This window comes from Leptonychotes weddellii, chromosome 10 (genome assembly GCF_054177405.1).
Source record: "Leptonychotes weddellii isolate Sample4059 chromosome 10, ASM5417740v2, whole genome shotgun sequence".
NCBI classification, from domain to species: domain Eukaryota; kingdom Metazoa; phylum Chordata; class Mammalia; order Carnivora; family Phocidae; genus Leptonychotes; species Leptonychotes weddellii.
Window position 1 is genome coordinate 28,323,814 of NC_138378.1, and position 20,603 is coordinate 28,344,416.

The following is a 20,603-nucleotide window of genomic DNA, read 5'->3' on the forward strand; positions in this document are numbered from 1 at the left end:
TATATATATATATATATACACCACATCTTCTTTATCCATTCATCTGTTGATGGACATCTTTGGCCAGGTAGTTCTGCATGTAGGTCTCTTATGGAGTTGTAGTCAAGTGGTGGATAGAGCTGAACAGCAAGAGGCTGGAGTGGTTGGGGGCTGGCTGGGCATCTCTCCTCCTGTCTCTCTGGGCTGGTTTTGGCTTCTTGTACACAGTATGGCAGCTCAGGATACTCAGTCTGCTCACATGGCTGCTGAGAGCTTCAAGAAACAGGTCTAGCTCTCAGGAAAAAATGGCTTTGCCTCTTTTGAGCTAGCCTCAGAAATCAGGTGTCATCACTTCTGTTGGTTATAAAGTGAGTCATAAGCCTGTCCAGATCCCAGGAGAGGGAAATTAGACTCCATCTCTTGATGACGAAGTGGGAAGGTTCTAGAAAGGGTCATGGGGAGATACTGTTGCAACCATATTTGGAAAATATGGTCGGCCACAATCTCTGAATTTATAAATGCATCTTGAGGTCCAAATAGGAAACTATTAAGGGACTTTTAAATACTTGAACACAACTCACTTGCTTGTTGAGGATTGTCTCTGTGGTACAATAAATATTACACAAAACAGTGCAAAAGGAAGTGAGATAGGAGAGCTGAGGATTAAAGGAGACCCAGGAAGACTTTGGAAAAGGGGAGATTTGGGGCTGGATATGTGGAATTGGATGCAAGAGGGCATGCAAGGATCAGGAGACTGTGCACAAAGGAAGGAATATGTGCTCAGTGTGAGAGGCTTGTAAGGAGCCTTGCACACCCACAGCTGAAAGAATAAGAGCAGTAATCAAGAAGGACCAGCTGAAAAAGTGCTTCAAAAGCTTGTAATACAGAATTGATGCAGATGGAAATAGAAATTCATTAAGCTCATAGTGCATTTTACTACAACACCATTCTGGGACCAACTTAAAACAGTATTAAATGAAGCATTTTAACTTGCATTTTCCTGAGATGTGATTGTAGTTTATCTAAATCTGGATATGAATTAATCTTGTTTCAGTGTCCTGTGCCCACATGTCGAGGGAGGTCATTCACTGCTCTCCGTAGTTCTCCTCTCACGGTTACGATGGACTGGCAGTCAATCAAGTAAGCAGTCAGACTATAAATAAAACACAGGTTTTACATCTCTCATACTGCCAAGCAAATCTATAATATTCCTTTATTATACTGTGAGTCTTTTCTGTAGACAGTGATAAATTATAGAATAAAGGATTTATTTGATTAAGAGTTTATATGTTGAAATGATAATTGTCTTTATTTGAAATTTGTTCTGTATCAGATTCCAGAAAGGATTTTAAGTACAAGTGTCATGTTCTTTTGCTACTGAGGAATAGTTCATTTTATTTCTCACTTATGTGATTCATTGAACTGGATGTAGACCAAGAAAGCTGTATGATTTTCTTTCCATAAGCTGTGATAGAAATGTTGTTTAGAAGTTTTAAAATAAAGAATCCCTTAGAAATGGGCATGTTTCATTTCATGTTCTCACTATCTATGAGGCATTTTACTATAGATTTCTTTTTTTAAAAGCTGTTTTTTGCAGGTCATATGGGTCTGTGTGTGTGTGTGTGTATGTGTTTAACCCAACAATTTATTCCATTTTATCTGGCTGTAGTCCCATAACTCATCCCTGACTATAAAATAATGGGTAGTTTTAAAGTCAGAATGCTACCCAAGAAATCTGGCTAAAACAGGAGATGGTCTTTAAAAAACTAAGAACCTAGAGAAAAAGTGAGATGGATTGCTAGCCCTGTCCTAGCTTGACCTCCTTTTGTTCTGTAAAGACTAAGACCAACATATATAATAATTGTACACTATGCTGAGATCTTCTCAAACTCTCCATTTTATAAAAGAAGAAATGTTTGAGACTTTTTTTTATATTTTATTTTATTTATTTATTTATTTTTTTAAGGATTTTTATTCATTTATTTGCGAGAGAGAGAATGAGAGACAGAGAGCACAAGAGGGAGGAGGGTCAGGGAGAAGCAGACTCCCCGCCGAGCAGGGAACCCGATGCGGGACTCGATCCCGGGACTCCAGGATCATGACCTGAGCCGAAGGCAGTCGCCCAAGTGACTGAGCCACCCAGGTGCCCCTATATTTTATTTTTTTTAATTTTAATTCCAGCAAAGATAACATAAAGTGTTATGTTAGTTTCAGATGTACAATATAGTGATTGCTCAGTGCTCCTCACAATAAGTGTACTCTTAATCCCCTTCACCTGTTTCACCCATATCCCACCCACGTCCCACCTGGTAATCAACAGTTTGTTCTGTATAGGTAAGAGTGTGTTTCATGGTTTGTTTCTCTCTCTCTTTTTTTTTTTCCTTTGTTTCCTTTGTTTTCATTTGTTTTGTTTCTTAAATTCCACATATGAGTGAAAAATCATACAGTATTTGTCTTTCTCTGATTGGCTTATGTCATTTAGCATTATACCATATAACTCCATGTTGTTGCAAATGGCAAAATTTCATTCATTTTTAGGGTTGTGATAAGATTCTTGAGCATGATCTTGTGCCCTTTTAGTGCACAAGAGTGTGCAAAGAAGGTCCGTAGGACTTTCACCACTGAAGAGGGTGGTGAGGGCCTCAGGAGCTGTACAGTTCACAATAGGATGGGTGCAACAGAAGGTCCAGGGTAATTCATTTATTTGTACAAAATCTCTTTGTTTTCTGGTAAAAATAGCAGACAAGAAAACAGGCTTTAATATTTTAATTGGATTTGAATGATGATCTCTTGATATTAGGAGATCAAGCAGAAAGGGAGGCCATTTAGGTGCACCTGGGTGGTGCAGTTGATTAAGCGTCTGACTCTTGGTTTTGGCTCAGGTCATGATCTCAGTCGTGAGAATGAGCCTCAAGTCAGGCTCCATATTCAGCAGGGAGTCTGCTTGAGATTCTCTCTCTCCCTCGTCCCCTCCCCACCCTCTAAAATAATAAATAAATCTTAAAAAATAAAAAATAAATCTTAAAAAAAAAGGAGACCATTTAAATCCTTTTCTTGACTCTTTAAAAGTAAGGTATTGCTAAAGCTCATTTTCAATAAGTTATCGTAAAACTTTGTTAGTACAGTATTAGCTTATATTATTGTTTTATTCTACCAAAGTGTAGATATATAAAATGACTATCTGCCCTAGGTGAAAGTTCTTCCTGCCATTTAAAGTAAATCAGTTTCATTTTTTTTCTGAGGCTTAGCTTGGAATGACCACAAAGAATTAAATTATTGTTTCTCAGCTAGTGCATTGAAATACTTGAATGCATCAAAGTGAAAACCTTACAATATATATCAAAGGCCTTGCAGTTGAAGCAGTCCTAGTTCTAAGGGTTTATGTGATGAAAACAGTCACAATATGAAAAGAAATAGCTTGCTGAAAGTATGTTTTCACGTTGTGTGTGGTTTTTTTTCATGGGGAACAGCCTAAACAGCTGAAGAAAATAGTGTAAGTAGGATGGTACAAGGGATTATTGTGTAGCCATCAAATATGATGTTGCAGGAGAATATTTTGAAATGACATTAAAAAAACATGTTGAGAATATACTCTCAGAAATGAGATCAGAGTAATTGTTATTTTCTTCTTTCTGTTTATCTGTTTTAATAAGAAAAGTCTAAGTATCTAATTTTTTTTCATTACAACACTAGATATCTAATTTTTTAAAGCAAGGCATCCTTAGCATGTTGTGTCATTCTGAGACTTCTCATTGCAGTCTGTCAGTGTTTTGAATGTGCATTGAGGGTGAAGGTGGAGGGTTGGTGGTGAAGGAGGAGCAGGGTTTGAAGTAGTGCAGGTTAGGTGGATACCTGTCCGTGACCTCAAAGGAATTGAGAGGCTAATACAGATGTATAGGAATATATTCCAAAATTACTATTTTAACATTCAGTGATTTTACTTACATTTATTATTTAAAGAAATTTTAAAGACTTCCAGAAGATGGCAGAGTAGGAGGATCCTAAGCTCACTTGGTCCCATGGATACAACTAGGTAACACCCACATCAGCATAAATAACCCCAAAAGCAACCTGAAGACTGGCAGAACAGACTCTCCACAGCTAAATATAGAGAAGAGGCCACATCCAAGAGGATAGGAAGGATGGAGATGTGGTTGGGAGCCAGACGGATCCACGGGACTGTGGGAGGGAGGGACTCAGCAGCAGTTGTGGGGAGGGGAGAGAAGCAGACCTCCACAGCAGGCACCCCAGGCACAGGGAAACTGCGTGGGGAAGGTGAATACCCATAAGCTTTGGCTTTGAAAACCAGAGGGGCCTCATTTTGTGAGTTCTTACAATCAGCCGGGCTTAACACCTGAAACTTTAAAAATCAGTGGCTCAGCTCTGGGAGAGCTGGACGGTGAGAGGAAACTGAGTCCCTGCCCTTAAAGAGACAACACAACAAACAGCCCTGCTGAGATGCAGCATAGAAGCAGCAGTTTGAAAATGCTTGGGGTATACAGGAGGGAGATTTGTTTATTAACTTCAGAGCATGTACTGGGAGACTTCTTCAAGAACAAAAGAGCTGGTGGGTGCTATCTCCCCTTCCCTGGCCCCCAGCCTAGATATAGGGACACCTGTGGGAACCAGGACAGTGCAACACTCTCCACCTTCCACCCAGCTTGCTAATGGCACACTCCACCCATGTACTTTTCTATGGACTCAGCCTCTCCAAGTAGGGCAGGAGTTTTCCCAGTGGCTGCAGCTCCCCTTGTGCAGCTGGCTGGTGTGGACCTCCTGGTACTGTGCACATCATCCCTGCGTTCTCCTGCAGGAGTCCATCCAAAGTGGCGTGGAAGTGAGCAAGCAGCCCTGACGGGCCAGCAGCACTCCAAAGTGTCTCCTACTCTGGGGAGAGGGGAAGATAACCACTCATACCAATCCAGCTGTGGCCCCAGCAGTAAGCTGGGGACGGACATCTGGTCTGACTGTAGGCCCTGCCCACAAATAGAAGCTTCTCAAGGGATAATACAGGGAGAGTGCCCTGCAGTTTGGTGCTCCTGCAGCTCTGGCAAACACCTGGCCCAACCCAACTCAAGCCCAGGGTGGCCCAGACTGGCCCACTAACAACACAGGGACCAAACCCTGACCACAACAGGCAAAGAGAACCATTGTAGACTACTGGACTGAAGACAAACATGTCTCAGCCATAATAGTAGGGCACACGCAACACACACAGGAGACAACCCTGAAGCACCAAGTTCTTAAGAACAGGAGACGTTGCACTGCAGGGCATTATAGGACCTCTTCTTCATAAGGCCACTACTTTCAAGAGCAGGAGACCTAGCTGACTTTCCTAACACAGAAACAAACACAGAGAGTAAGTCAAAATGAGGAGACAGAGGAATATGTCCCAAGTGAAAAAACAGGACAGAATCACAGCAAGAGACCTAAATGAAACGGAGATAAATAGTATGCCTGATAGAGTTTAAAGTAATGGTCATAAAGATACTTGTTGGACTTGAGGAAAGGGTGGACGATCTCAGTGAGACTCTCAACAAAGAGAAAACATAAAAAAGAGCCAAGCAGAGATGAAGAACTCAATAACTGAAATTAAAAATACACTAGAGGGAATAAATAGTAGACTAGAAGAACAGGTCAGAGACCTGGAGGGCAGATTATGAAAAGCTGAACAGGAGAGAGAAAAAATAATAAAAAATGAAAATAGACTTTGGGAACTCAGTAACACCATCAAGCATAATAACATTTATAGAGATCCCAGAAGAAGAGAGAGAAAGGGGGCCGAAAATTTACTTGAAGAAATAGTAACCAAAAACTTACCAAATCTGGGGAAGGAAACAGACATAGGAAGCACAGAAGGCACCTGACAAAATCAACCCAAGGAGGTCCACCAAGATATAGTAATTAAAATGGTAAAAAAAAAAAAAAAATCGTGATAAAGAGGGCATTTTAAAAGCAGTGAGAGAAAAGAAAACATTTACATACAAAGGAAACCCCATAAGGCTATCAGCTAACATTGTTCAACAGAAACTTTCCAGATACATCTTTTGGGAGCCACAATTCAACTCCCATTGTGAAATAAGTTTGAGAAGTTAAAATAATTGGTGGCAGGGGCGCCTGGGTGGCTCAGTTGGTTAGGCGACTGCCTTCGGCTCAGGTCATGATCCTGGAGTCCCAGGATCGAGTCCCGCATCGGGCTCTCTGCTCGGCGGGGAGTCTGCTTCTCCCTCTGACCCTCCCCCCTCTCATGCTCTGTGTCATTCTCTCTCTCAAATAAATAAATAAATAATCTTTAAAAAAATGTTTAAAAAAAATAAAAAAATAGTTGGTGGCAGCCTGGGTCCATTGATAGATGAATGGATAAAGAAGATGTGGTGTCTGTATATATTTATATGTAAATATAATGGAATGTTACTCAGCCATAAAAATGAATGAGATTTTGCCATTTGCAACAACATAGAGGATCTAGAGAGTATAGGGGCGCCTGGGTGGCTCAGTTGGTTAGGCGACTGCCTTCAGCTCGGGTCATGATCCCGGAGTCCTGGGATCGAGTCCCACATCGGGCTCCCGGCTCATCAGGGAGCCTGCTTCTCCCTCTGACCCTCTCCCCTCTCATGCTCTTTCTCACTCTCTCTCTCTCAAATAAATAAATAAAATCTTAAAAAAAAAAATTATCTAGAGTGTATAATGCTAAGTGAAATAAGCCAGAGAAGGACAAATACCATACGATTTCACACGTATGTGGATTTAAGAAACAAAACAAATGATCAAAGAGAAGAAGAGACAAACGAAAAAACAGATTCTTAACTATCTTAACTATAGGGAACAGATGGTTACCAGAGGGGAGGTGAATGGGGGGATGGGTGAAATAGGGGCTCATCCTGATGAGCACTGAGTCATGTATAGAACTGTTGCATCACTATATTGTACACCTGAAACTAATATAACAGTGTATGTTATCATCCTGGAATTAAAATTACAAAAAAAAGCCAGGAACAGATCACACATGCCAGCCCGGTAACTGTGGGATTTTCAAAGCCATGGTTGGTTTAAAGCCTTGGTTCCCATCATATGCCAACAAAAATCCTATTGACCCAGAAGATTTTATAAAGTCACCGTGGAAGCCATCTGGATGGCTCTGTGGAATGAGAAAATACATGTGCCACTGGCTTCATCAGATGGGCTCCAGGTGGCCACCCCCAGGCACTGGGGAGCCAAGCAGCACTTGCAGGGGGAGATATTAATTCAGTTGGTAAAAAGAAGACGGATGAGAGGCCCTAAGCATCTGACCTCATGCTGTATAATTGCTATATAATTAAACTGGAATATCAGCGTGGCAAAAAAAAAAAAAGTTTTAAGGTAATGCACGTAAATGTTTTTAAAAATCAGTGTAGTAGGCCACAGTTCCCACAACTTCTTATCTTATATATAACTTTAGGTAACATCCTTTCATGTCTTCCCTCTCTTTATTCACCCACTCTCTGTGAACCAAGGACGTTAGAAACGATGCACTTACTTTTACTTCTCCCCCTTCTACTGCTAGACTTCTTTAAGCTATGATGTTAATTTTACATTGTCAAGGTTTACTTCTCTCTTCCAGTCATAATTGTCTTCCTTGTTTAATATATAGGTCATATCTAACAAAAACAAGGGCATTTATATTTTTATGATCATCTTTGTTTAACAAAGAAACAAGGAAGATGGTCAAATGCCAAGAAAAGGAAATGTAATTTATGTCACTGTGTTGTTTTGTTTTCTGTTGTTTTCAAAGAAATGACCCATGTGTCAAAATCAAAATGAATTCTCTTTTCTTCTACTCCCTTGCATTGTCCCCTATTTTAATGGCTTCATATTTGGACTGTAACTTTGTTGTTTAGCGCTTTTCCCACTTTTTGAAATCTTTTTGTCTATGGTGTTCTGAAGTAGTAGGAGTACATCTAAATGTGTCTTCATCCTGCTTGACAGTGATCAGTCCTTTTCTGGGGTTGTCTTGGACTCTAGAATATCTTTTCTGTCTTCAGCTTCCTATCAGATACATCCATTGGACTGTTCATCTGTCTTTTAACCTTTTTTCACCTTTTGCTTTCTCTGTGCCATTTTCTAGATTTCTTTGGCTTTTTTTTGTTTTCTTCCTATAAATATTTGATTTTTTAAAAATTTTATTTTATTATGTTAATCACCATACATTACATCATTCGTTTTTGATGTAGTGTTCCATGATTCATTGTTTGCGTATAACACCCAGTGCTCCATTCAATACGTGCCCTCTTTTATATATCATCACCAGGCTAACCCATCTCCCCACCCCCTCCCCTCTAGAATCCTCAGTTTGTTTCTCAGAGTCCATAGTCTCTCATGGTTCATCTCCCCCTCCGATTTCCCCCCCTTCATTTTTCCCTTTCTACTATCTTCTTTTTTTTTTTAACGTATAATGTATTATTTGTTTCAGAGGTACAGGTCTGTGATTCATCAGTCTTACACAGTTCACATCGCTCACCATAGCACATACCCTCCCCAATGTCTATCACCCAGCCACCCCATCCCTCCCACCCACCACTCCAGCAGCCCTCAGTTTGTTTCCTGAGATTAAGAATTCCTCATATCAGTGAGATCATCTGATACATGTCTTTCTCTGATTGGCTTATTTCTCTTAGCATAATACTCTCTAGTTCATCCACGTCGTTGCAAATGGCAAGATTTTGATTTTTATATACATATTTTTAATTTTCCTGATCTCACATTTGTTTTCCCATAGTTCCCTTTTTATAGCCGCTTATTCTTGTTTTATGATGGTAAGATTTTCTCAAAAACTCTTAGCTTTTTGTTTGTTTCTAATGCTCTTCTCTTTCCTGAATTATTGCCATTTCATCCTGAAATATCTGATGAGCAATGAGAAATTATTTGGTCTAGGTAGGATAGGTTTCCTTTGCTATATTGTAAGTAGGAATTTTTTCCTCATAAGGCCTGTCCCCTGGTAAGAAGGTAGGGGTTTTGACTATCAAATTTTGCTATATGAATAATTCATGTTTTGAATTGGAGTTGGGCTCCTCGGATGCCAGAATGAGGCTTTATTTTGGAGCTCCGATACCCTCATTAGATGCTGTAGCTCCCCTCACAGTGGATGGATCCATTTCTCTAGAACAGTGCTCTGGTTTTTGTTAAACATTAAAGCCTGGTTTGCTGGAATGCTCTCATTTTTTGCCTACCCGCCTATCCACCCACCTACTAAAGAATTCTAAACAGCTATTCTGTGACTTGTCTTTCAGTTGATTATCCTGTTTCCTTTTAGCCATCTACTGAAAGGAGGAAAAGTTTCACCTATGTAAGAAAGAAGGAATTCCTGGGGTGCCTGGGTGGCTCAGTCGGTTAAGCGGCTGCCTTCGGCTCAGGTCATGATCCCAGGGTCCTGGGATCGAGCGCCATGTCAGGCTCCCTGCTCAGTGGAGAGTCTGCTTCTCCCTCTCCCTCTGCCTGCCTCTCTTCCTACTTGTGCTCTCTCTCTCTCTGTCAAATAAATAAATAAAATCTTTAAAAAAAAAAAAAGAAACAAGGAATTCCCTACTTTTCATTCCTGCCAACTCCAACCTAGAAGGCTCCCACTTCTCTTAGATCCTTGTAACTTTTTCCTGTGTGTATTTTGGACTTTATTTTGTTTTATTCATCAATACTTTCCCACTTCCCTTAGTTCCTTGTAACTTTTCCCTGTGTGTATTTTGGACTTTATTTTGTTTTATTCATCTGTACTTTCCCACTTGCTGTTTTCTAAAATTCCAAGAGCTCTTGTTTATCAATAACACCTCTGCACACCCTAAAACTTCTCTTTACTTATTTAGTGACTACCATTTTGGTGGACATTTTGGAGAGGGGCAGGCAAGTGTATATGCTCATCCTGCCATTCTTTTTTTTTTTTTTTAAAGATTTTATTTATTTATTTGAGAGAGAGAGAATGAGAGACAGAGAGCATGAGAGGGAAGAGGGCAGAGGGAGAAGCAGACCCCCCGCCGAGCAGGGAGCCCGATGTGGGACTCGATCCCGGGACTCCAGGATCATGACCTGAGCCGAAGGCAGTCGCTTAACCGACTGAGCCACCCAGGCGCCCCTCATCCTGCCATTCTTAATGGCAAACTGCTGAAGTAATATTAAATACACCATTGAACTTCTTTTTTTTTTTTTACACTAATCTTTCCTTTATCTAGCTCAGTACCTTGTGGATCCTGAATAGTTGACATGTTGAAGAAATTAAAGTCAGTATATATACTGATTGAAAATTGTTTAACTTTTTAGAATCCAGGAGCTAATGTCTGATGATCAGCGAGAAGCAGGTCGGATTCCACGAACGATAGAGTGTGAACTTGTTCACGATCTTGTGGATAGCTGTGTCCCAGGAGACACAGTGACTATTACTGGAGTTGTCAAAGTCTCAAATGCTGAAGAAGGTATTATATAACTCTTTTCTCATTTTGATTTTTTCTCAATAATTTGTCAGCATTCATCTTTTTTCAAGGTTCTTTTGAAACTCCACTAATAAGGGAATTCCTTGTTTCTTACATGGGTGACACTTTTCCTTTAAAATAAAGGTTTATTTGTAGCTTATTGTGCCTTTCTTTTTCATTCCAATCAAATCTTTGTAGAGAAAATGAAAATACCAATTATTGTATTTCATATTTTGAAATTTACAGGTTCTCGCAATAAGAATGACAAATGCATGTTCCTTTTGTACATTGAAGCAAATTCTGTTAGTAATAACAAAGGACAGAAAACAAAGACTTCTGAGGATGGGTGTAAGCATGGAGCATTGATGGAGTTCTCACTTAAAGACCTTTATGCCATCCAAGAGATTCAAGCTGAAGAAAACCTGTTTAAACTCATTGTCAAGTATGTATGAGATTATCTGAAGTTTTACTATGTATATGCAGCGCTCTTGGCTACAAGTAACAAAAACTAGTCAATATGGTTGCAAATTACAGTTCACAGGTCAAATCCAACTAACTGCCCATTTTTATATGGCCCATAAGCTAAGAATGGTTTTTATATTTTTTAATGGCTGAAAAAAAAGACAATTAAATGACACACAGAATTACATAAAATTTAAATTTCACTTCCTGTAAATAAACTTACTGGAACACAGCCATAATCATTCATTTATATAGTGCTTGTTCCTTTCCAGCTGCAGTGGTAGAACTGAGTAGTTGCAACAGGGAATGGCTCACAGATATTTACTGTCTGTACCTCTATGGAAAAGTTTGTTGATCTCTAGTTTAATCCATAAAGAAAATTTACTGTCTCACAATTGAAGTTGGTTACTCAGCAGAAGTAGTGACAGGACTGTGAATTCCAGTCATTTCAATTGGTTGTATGTAGGGGGTTGTTTACTTTTAAAGAGCAAGAAAGAGAGGGATGCCTGGGTGGCTCAGTCGGTTAAGCGTTTGCCTTCAGCTCAGGTTATGATCCCAGGGTCCGGAGATGAGTCCCACGTCAGGCTCCTTGCTCAGTGGGGAGCCTGCTTCTCCCTCTGCCTGCCACTCCCCCTGCTTGTGCTTTCTCTCTTTCTCTCTGTCAAATAAATAAATAAAATATTAAAAAAGAGAGCAAGAGATTCACATGGAAGTCAGTATTTCGTAATACTCTTTTATTTCCACATTATTGTCATGCAGTAGAGAAGAAGCAAAGTAGAGGCAATTTTTGCTTTAGTGGTTAAGAGCTATTTTTTTTAAATTTTTGTTTTTAATTTTCAATAAATCTAAGTTAGAATCCCACTTCAAGCACTTCCAGTGTGGTTGGAAGCATGTTACTTACTACCTCCTTCATTTTTCTCATCTTAAAATAGAAATAATTCCTGCCTCAGAAGATTGTTCCAAGGATTACATGAAATTTTATAATGTATTTAACATAATTAACACAGCATGCTGTTATTTTAAAAACTTTTAAACAATTTTTTGGGTAATTTTGGAGAAATAGAGGAAAACAAGAGAGACTGAAAAATAGACGGACCTAACAGTAGTAAAGACTGAGGTTTTGAAATGTGTTGTATTAGAACACTTAACCCTGGGGACGCTTGGGTGGCTCAGTTGGTTAAGCGTCTGCCTTTGGCTCAGGTCATGATCCGGGGGTCCTGGGATTGGGTCCTGCATCGGGCTCCCTGCTCAGCGGGGAGCCTGCTTCTCCCTCTGCCTGTTGCTCCCCCTGCTTGTACTCTGTCTCTGACAAAGAAATAAAATCTTAAAAAAAAAAAAAACAACAGTTAACCATGTTGTGTTTTCCTTAGTTAGGCTTAGGGCACTAAGAGAATTTGACTCATTCTGCCTTTAATATGTTATAGTCAGCTGAGAAAAGTATAGAGTTCCTCAGGGGGTCTCTGTCCTTAAACCCTCAGAGACTTCTGAATAGATAGCCATCCAGACCTACCCTGGGAGAAGGGGTACTCTGAGCTAGAGTGAGGGTGTAATCTGTGGATCAGGGACAGTGTGATGAGTGGGCTGTGAGCAGGTGGGGAGGAGTCACCTGGTTGAAGATCAAAACACCTCTGATTGGTTCCTCTTACCCATTTTGAATAAGAACGAACCTTTGCAGTGGTCCTTCTGCCATACTAGAAAGGTTTTCTTCTCACAGGTTGCTTTTACCCTTTAGTTCTGTATTTATGATTTCAACATTAAAACTAGAATTTTTCATGGTTGTCCATTTGTTAATCTTGCAGGGGTTGGCAAATTAGGCTGCCTGGTTTTGTAAACAAAATTTTATTTGGACACAGTGCCATCCATTCATCACATAATTGCTTTCACACAAGTTGAGTAGTTGTGACCCAGACAGTAAAACTGAAAAGATTTATGTTCTGGCCTTTTAAGAAAAAGTTTGTTCACCTTTGCTAGAATAACAAGTGGAGGACCATGAAAGGCGAATGGAGAAGACAGTGGAAGGTTATGTTTTAGTTTAGGTTTCTTCAGAAGCAACGATTTGGGTAAGCATTTATTTGGGAGGTGATCCCCCGAAATACTGGTAAGGGAATGGGGGAGTGAGAAGGGGTGGTAGTCAGTGTATGGTGCCTAAGGTAGAAGACCATGATTATGAGATCACCAGCTGGTGATACATCAACAGTATATTTAGTTACTTAAAATGCTTTGCAAAGGGGCACCTGGGTAGCTCAATCAGTTAAGCGTCCAACTCTTGATTTTGGCTCAGATCATAATCTCAGGGTCCTGAGATCGAGCCCACGTTGGGTGTAGAGACTGCTTGCGATTCTCTCTCCCTCTTCTCTGCCCCTCCCTGCTCCAGCTCACTCACTCTCTCTTTCAAAAAAATAAATAAAATGCTTTACAAGTTTTGTCTCCCTTACAGACACAATTTTTAAAGCATTCTTCCCTTTATGAATTGACCAAGAATTTTGAGAAACTTACTGTTTGAATAAAATGTTTTGAGTTGTTTGAGGGATGTAAATTTTATGTTTGCCTTTTTCTTGATGCTAAAGCAAGTTAAGCAAGTTGTAAAGTAGATCTTCTAATAGATTGATGAAGCATTAAGTAAGAATTTATAAGTTGTATTCTGTTTTTCAGCTCACTTTGCCCTGTCATTTTTGGTCATGAAGTAAGTACTTTACTTCATCTTTACCCAAAAATATATAAAGTTGGCAAAAAATAGCTAATTTTTGTTAGCCATTTATTTGTATTTTAATATGTCATTGTTCTCCATAAATGAATGATGTGAAAGGCAAACTACAGCTCCTTGTATGAACAAGATGCTTACTAATTTGAGCTAATGGGAATGAGGTACCTTTAAAGTGACTTTGGGCACTAAGTGTTAAAGTGGAAACTAGCAAGTATTCCCCAGTTTTGTGGAGTAGATTCATGCCTTGCAAGGTATAGGTCTTTACTCAGTGACTTTAAAGATACTTCTTTGATTTTCTGTGCTTCCTAGTTTTTGCTTTTTAATCATTTACGTTACAGAAGTTTATGTTTTAAGTTAATTTCCTTAGGGGGAAAAAAGTAAAGTTGAACCATGCTTTTAAAAAAATTCTCAAGTAAATGTAAATATAAAAGGAGAAGCATCCCTTTTTTGCTAGTCATCTTTGTGTCTTTCTCAGTTTTGAGGTTTTTCTCCCCCTCCCTCTTCTTTCACACTTGAGCTTGTTAAAGCAGGCTTGGCATTAGCACTCTTCGGAGGAAGCCAAAAATATGCAGATGACAAAAACAGAATTCCGATTCGAGGAGATCCACATGTCCTTGTTGTTGGAGATCCAGGCTTGGGAAAGAGTCAGATGCTACAGGTAGGAAATCAATCATCTAGTATTTGATGTATTCCTGATGAAATGTATGACTGATTCACAAGTGAATTTTCTCAAAGCATGTAGTATTTGTGTGCCAGAGGATATAGTTGGTCTGGTGGTAAAAGTGAATTGGGGTTTGTGTGAGTAATACATCACTTCTGTCTGGCCATCCTTTCAAATAGATTACACAGGCTGTGCAGACATGGTGGTCTGTTGAGATGTCAACTATTGTGAAATGTCAGCCATTTCTCTAGCCCTTTTTTTTTTTTTTTTTTTTTTGGTATCAGCTTTGCTAGTCTTTTTTGTTGTGACTTCACCTATGACCAGAATATTTTGAGAAAGTAAGAGCAGGGAAGCAGAGTCATGCATTCTCTCTTCACACAACTATATAAACAGTGTATTGAGCTTTAGGAATAGTCTGATAAAGGTAAGAGATCAGTCTGTGTGCATCTCCACTGCTTCTCTCTAAAGCAAGGCAACTTCTGTGGCTAACTTCTTGTTGGTGCCCAAGAAGATTCTGCCTCTGCCAGTCAGAGCCTAGTGGTTCTCCCCACCAGGGCTTATGATGGCTCTAGAAGGTTCTGCTTGTTGGAATACTTGTGGTTGCCTGGGAGTGACACCTGGTAAGCCAGTCATAATGTCCTTTCTGAGAATGCCCATGTGTCCCATTCCTTCCCACCACCCCCAGTGTGGAAAAATGTGACCAGACCAGGGTTCTCTTGGTAAGTTGTAGTCCTGTGGCTACTGAGTCTTTGTTCAGGGGTTGGAACTCTGGCTGCATATCAGCATCATCTTTGGAACTCTGAAAATCCTGGGGCCTGCCCTAGTCCAACTGAATTAAGAGCCTCTGGATTAGGGTTCTAGTGTCTGTGTGTGTACAACCTTCCACAGGGGATTGTGCTGTGCAGCCAGGATTGAGAACTGCTTTGACCTCATCGTTGCATTATAAACCCACTGTCCTTCACGTCAGAGTCATTATTTATCCCCTATGCTTGATTGTTACACCAGTCATCATTTTAATTCCTAATCTGACATTTCATCTATGTTTCCGTGTTCCTTTGAACCAATGGGGTCCACTTTAAAAAAAAAAAAATTCTGTTCTGAGCCCTTACTACAAGCCTGACAACTGAGCCATAGAGCACCCAGTTGTAGTGGAAACAATTGATTATAAAAATGAAAGCAGGATACTTAGCTGGACTGCGCGTGTAGACGGTACATGTGGGGACCTGAATTGTTACCACTTCCTTTTCTGCCTTTTATATCGGTGTATATGTGTGTGACTTTTGAATTAGTGTATTTATAGGTAGAAGCCTGGTTTAACCTCCACAGTGTCTGATTATCTATACAAATCTTATAATTTATACATTTTGCTTATGGTACATAAAACTTCCATTTTTCTCTTACTCTTTTTTTTTTTTTTTTAAGATTTATTTATTTAGGAGTGCCTGGGTGGCTTAGTCAGTTAAGTGTCTGCCTTCAGCTCAGGTCATGATCTCAGGGTCTGGGGATCAAGCCCCACATCAGGCTCCCTGCTCAGCGGGGAGTCTGCTTCTCCTTCTACCTCTGCCCCTACCCCTGCTCATGCTCTCTCTTGCTCACTGTCTCAAATAAATAAATGAGATTTAAAAAAGAAAAGTTTAAAAAAAAAGACTTGAGAGAGGAGAGTGCACCCATGTACCTGCTAGCACAGGGGGGAGGGGCAGAGGGAGAGGGAGAAAGAGAATCCCAAGCAGACTCCCCTCCAAGTGCAGTGCCTGACATGGGGCTTGATCCCATGACCCCCGAGATCATGACCCGGGCCAAAATCAAGAGTCAGACGCCCAGCCGACTGAGCCACCCAGATACCCCTCTCTTACTCCTTTTTAATTTAAGAAATAGGTCTTGGCAGATAATGGTTTCAAAATACATTTAATGGTACTGAAAAAAATTTAATACCAAGAAATGACACTGGCAATTTTTCATGTTTTTTAGACCTGGAATAATGCCATTTAACCTAATTTAAAAATAGAAACTGTAATATTAGAAATTAAATGCTGTAAACAGTGGAGTATATTTTATGTAAGTCTTCCAGCCCTGCTAAACCAAAGTTTTTAAAAATTAGGTTAACACTAATGGTTATGAATTGTTTACTTTACATTTTTTTTTAAAGATTTTATTTATCTGTTTGAAAGAATGAGAGACAGAGAGCATGAGAGGGAGGAGGGTCAGAGGGAGAAGCAGACCCCCTGCTGAGCAGGGAGCCCGATGTGGGACTCGATCCCAGGACTCCAGGATCATGACCTGAGCTGAAGGCAGTCGCCTAACCAACTGAGCCACCCAGCTGACCCTACATTTTCTTTTTAAAGATTTTATTTATTTTTTGACAGAGAGACAGCGAGAGAGGAAACACAAGCAGGGGGAGTGGGAGAGGGAGAAACAGACTTCCCGCCAAGCAGGGAGCCCGACTCGGGGCTCGATCCCAAGACCCTGGGATCATGACCTGAGCCACCCAGGCACCCCTACTTTACATTTTTAATTCTATTTTCCTCTGACCATTTTAGTAAGCCATCATCCTCCTCCTAGACGAATAAGGAATTACCATAACAAAAATAATGATAGCTACTGTTTATAGGTGCCAACCCCATAGGGTCACTTGGGCACTGCACATGTCCAGCGTGCATTATCGACATAGCAGCGTGAGGACGGTCTCCTGTGGTTGTGCAGTGCACAGCATACACAGTGGCCTTGCATTGGGTATGTGTGCCAGGTACCAGATTAAGTGCCTTACACGCATGATCTCTCTTGTTCCTCAGGGATATAAGTGATAAAACATAAGGAAGCTGAGGCTCAGAGAGATCTGAGAGCAGCGGAGCAAGATTTAAACAGGTCTGCCTGCCATGCTTTTAATTCTTGTGCTATTTAACCACTTTTCTGACCTGCTGTAGCTTGTTTACTCACAAGGTGAGCATTATTGAGCCGTTTTATTACCTGCTGTATAAAGAAGTATTGAAGCCTTTGAAATTAAAATTGGCCTTCATGTTTTTTCTGTTTGAACTTGAAAATGAAGCACAAAATGAAACTGTGTAGTGTTCACATGACCATAGACATCAGAGGCAGGCTGCCTGGGTTTAACTGAATCCTCACTTCACACCTTCACAGCAATGTGAGTTACTCTCTGCAGGCCTTGGTTTTCTGTGTCACAAAGTGGGGGTGTAATAATACCTTTCTATTAACTGTGGTAGTAAAGATTGTACAGTAAAGCTATTAGAAGAATACTTGGCATATAGCTGATATTTGTGAGCAGTCACTATTAGCTATTTTTTCCCTTTTACTTTATCTGATTTTTTTTTTAATTTTTAAAAGATTTATTTATTTGAGAGAGAGAGAGCAAGCGGTGGGTGAGGGCCAGAGGGAGACGGAGAGAGAAGCCCAACCAGACTCCATGCCCAGCACGCAGCCCGACGCAGGGCCTGATCTCACGACCCTGAGATCACCGTCTGAGCTGAAACCCAGAGTCCGACGCTCAACTGCACCACCCAAACACTCCTGGCTGATTCTTTTAAACCTTTTGTTTCCTTAGGCAGTATGCAACGTTGCTCCACGTGGTGTGTATGTTTGTGGTAATACCACAACTGCCTCTGGTTTGACTGTAACTCTTTCAAAAGATAGTTCCTCTGGAGATTTTGCTTTGGAAGCCGGTGCTCTTGTACTTGGCGATCAAGGTAAGAGACCAAACTCTCCACTGTTTACAACATTTAATTTCCCTAATATTACAGCTTCTATTTTTCAATTGAGCCAAGGGTTTTAAAGGCATTATTCTAGGTCTGCTGGAGCTTTGGGGATTTTTTTAAGCCTTTTCCTTTCCAGTTAATTTCTTTACATTCTGTTCAAGAGGCATTTGGACAGCACTATATCAACCAGTGAGTTGAGAATGAGTGCCAGAAAAATTAACTGGAAATACAGTTTATACTGCAGAACTGAAACTGGTACTTACTGTCATTCATTTTCAGACTCTTGCAGCAGACACAATTATATATAAAAATCAATCAAGTCAAATAGGTATAGATTGCTCCCTGCACTTCCCATTTCATAACAACCATCACACTTGTGATCATTTGTTTAAAGCCTGTTTTAAAACTTCACATTAAGCGGGAGGATTTGGTCATCCTGTTAACTGCCATATTTACATTGCCCAATACATAGGTGCACAGTAAATACTTGCTGAATGCATTACTGTTACTTAGCCCAGAATAGATCTAGATGCCTTGGAACTGAAAATAAGGTGAATGTTATCCTTTTACTCTGAGGACTTAAAATAAGAATTTAGAGCTATTACTTTATAATTAGAAGTTTTTCTGTATTTTAACCCATCTCATTGGATGATTTTCAGGATTTGACTGATAGTTTATAAGAAATCCAGTTGGAGGGCTCAGCAAGAAGGGATCTCTAATTAAGCTTTGCTACCCAAGTTTCTCATGGTGATGCTTTAACCCTATTGAAAAACATGTTCCTATGCATGTGTCAAGCAGTGCCCAGATTCCAGTCAAGGTCATTCATTCCTTTGTTTCCCAGTGACCTCCATATTTCTGAATCCAGATCCTCTCAGTATCCCCACCTGCCCCCCCTCTTCCTTGATACTTTACCTGCTTGGTTTCCAGGACATTACACTCTTCTGGTTTTCTTATTTTATTATTGACTGTTCCTTCTCAGTCTTGTTCTTTATCTCCCCAACCTTAACTGGTTGGCACCTCCAGATGCTCCGTTAATGTACCTTTTTTTCCTTAGTCTATGCTTACCTTCTTGATGATCTTACCTAGTCTCATGGCTTTGCCTACCTATTTGCTGAAAATTTCCAAATTTATATCTCTTCTTTAAACTCTAGGCACATATTTCTTATTGCCTGTTATTGCAGCATTTCCATAACTTCTTCAAACTTAATATGTCCTAAGCTGAAATCCTGATGTTCCCCTTCAAGTCTATTACAGTCTTTCCCATCTCAGTCAGTGATAATTCCATTCTTCTGTTTGCTCAAATCAGAAAATGTGCAGTCATCCTTGACTTTTCCTCATACCCCATATCCAGTCTATCAACAAATATTGTGGGCTCTACCTTCCATATATATCCAGCATCCAGCCTCTTTTCCAGTGCTGCTGTCATCTCTTAACATGGATTAGTAGTGTGATCTCATAGTTGGAATGCATGTGACCACCCTTGCGCTTCCTGTTGTTCTTAACAAGGCAGAGCAATCCCGTTAAAACTCAGATCAAGTTATTCTCCTCAGAACCCTCCAGTGGCTCCCTATCTCACTCAGAGTGAAAGCTCAAGGCTTGACAGTGGTCCAGGGCTATTCACATTCTGGCCTTTTCATCACCTCTTTTGCCTCATTATCTACTATTCCCCTTTTATTCTCCAGCTACAGTGGCCTTCTTGCTATTCCTGGGAAGCCGCCAGCACTCCAGGCATGTCACATTCCTGCAGTAGGCTTTTGTACTCGTGCTTCCCTTACCCCAGACAGGTCTGCAAGGCTTGTTCCCTTTCCACCTTGAAGTTTTTGCTCAAATGTCCTCTCCTTACCCAGAAAACTGATCTTAGGTAATTATGCCTATCTCTTGTAGTTGCTGAAATACACTATCTTTTGAATATGTATATATCTTAATCTCACCTGTTTGAATGTAAGTCTTTGAGCTTTTTGAGGGTCACTCTCATATCTTCATTCTTATAGCCCTCACAACACAGTGCCTTGCCTATAGAAAACGCTGAATGAGAAAATACTACATAAAAGTTAAGTGTTTTATTTGCTGTAAAACAAGCACACATTCTCAACCATATGACATTTTATAATTTTAACTGCTGGAAACAATTACAAATAATTCTTTTTTTTTTTAAGATTTTATTTATTTATTTGACAGAGAGAGCGAGCGAGAACAGGAATACAAGCAGGGGGAGTGGGAGAGGGAGAAGCAGGCTTCCCCTGAGCAGGGAGCCCGATGCGGGACTCGATCCCAGGACCCTGGGATCATGACCTGAGCCGAAGGCAGACGCTTAACAGTCGACTGAGCCACCCAGGCACCCCGAATTACAAATAATTCTTTATGGTGAAACAGTTTCCATCCTGTAAGTTTGGAACTTGACCAAAGAAAGCTTTTTCTGTATTATTTTACTATGATTGTAGGTATTTGTGGAATAGATGAATTTGATAAGATGGGGAATCAACATCAAGCCTTGTTAGAAGCTATGGAACAGCAAAGTATTAGTCTTGCTAAGGCTGGCATGGTTTGTAGCCTCCCTGCTAGAACATCCATCATTGCTGCTGCAAATCCAGTTGGAGGACACTACAATAAAGCCAAAACAGTTTCTGAGAATTTAAAGTAAGTTTCTTTAGATATTT

General features: G+C 40.2%; 1 protein-coding gene and 1 long non-coding RNA gene across 3 annotated transcripts in view; one reads left to right on the forward strand and one right to left on the reverse strand.

Moving 5' to 3' along the window:
• The window catches only part of MCM8 (minichromosome maintenance 8 homologous recombination repair factor), a 42,402-nt gene that overhangs the window by 11,622 nt on the left and 10,177 nt on the right, over positions 1 to 20,603 (forward strand). For both annotated transcript variants that reach the window (XM_006735482.3, XM_081833208.1), the window contains exons 8-14: positions 1,034 to 1,119; positions 10,264 to 10,415; positions 10,659 to 10,854; positions 13,527 to 13,557; positions 14,096 to 14,236; positions 17,796 to 17,937; positions 20,388 to 20,583. In XM_006735482.3, coding sequence (XP_006735545.1) covers positions 1,034 to 1,119; positions 10,264 to 10,415; positions 10,659 to 10,854; positions 13,527 to 13,557; positions 14,096 to 14,236; positions 17,796 to 17,937; positions 20,388 to 20,583 — 944 coding nt within the window. The remainder of the gene's footprint in view (positions 1 to 1,033; positions 1,120 to 10,263; positions 10,416 to 10,658; positions 10,855 to 13,526; positions 13,558 to 14,095; positions 14,237 to 17,795; positions 17,938 to 20,387; positions 20,584 to 20,603) is intronic.
• Positions 995 to 20,603, reverse strand: part of LOC115941639 (uncharacterized) — a 44,553-nt gene continuing 24,944 nt past the window's right edge. The window contains exon 4 of the long non-coding RNA XR_014149156.1: positions 995 to 1,132. This is a non-coding gene — a long non-coding RNA (uncharacterized LOC115941639). The remainder of the gene's footprint in view (positions 1,133 to 20,603) is intronic.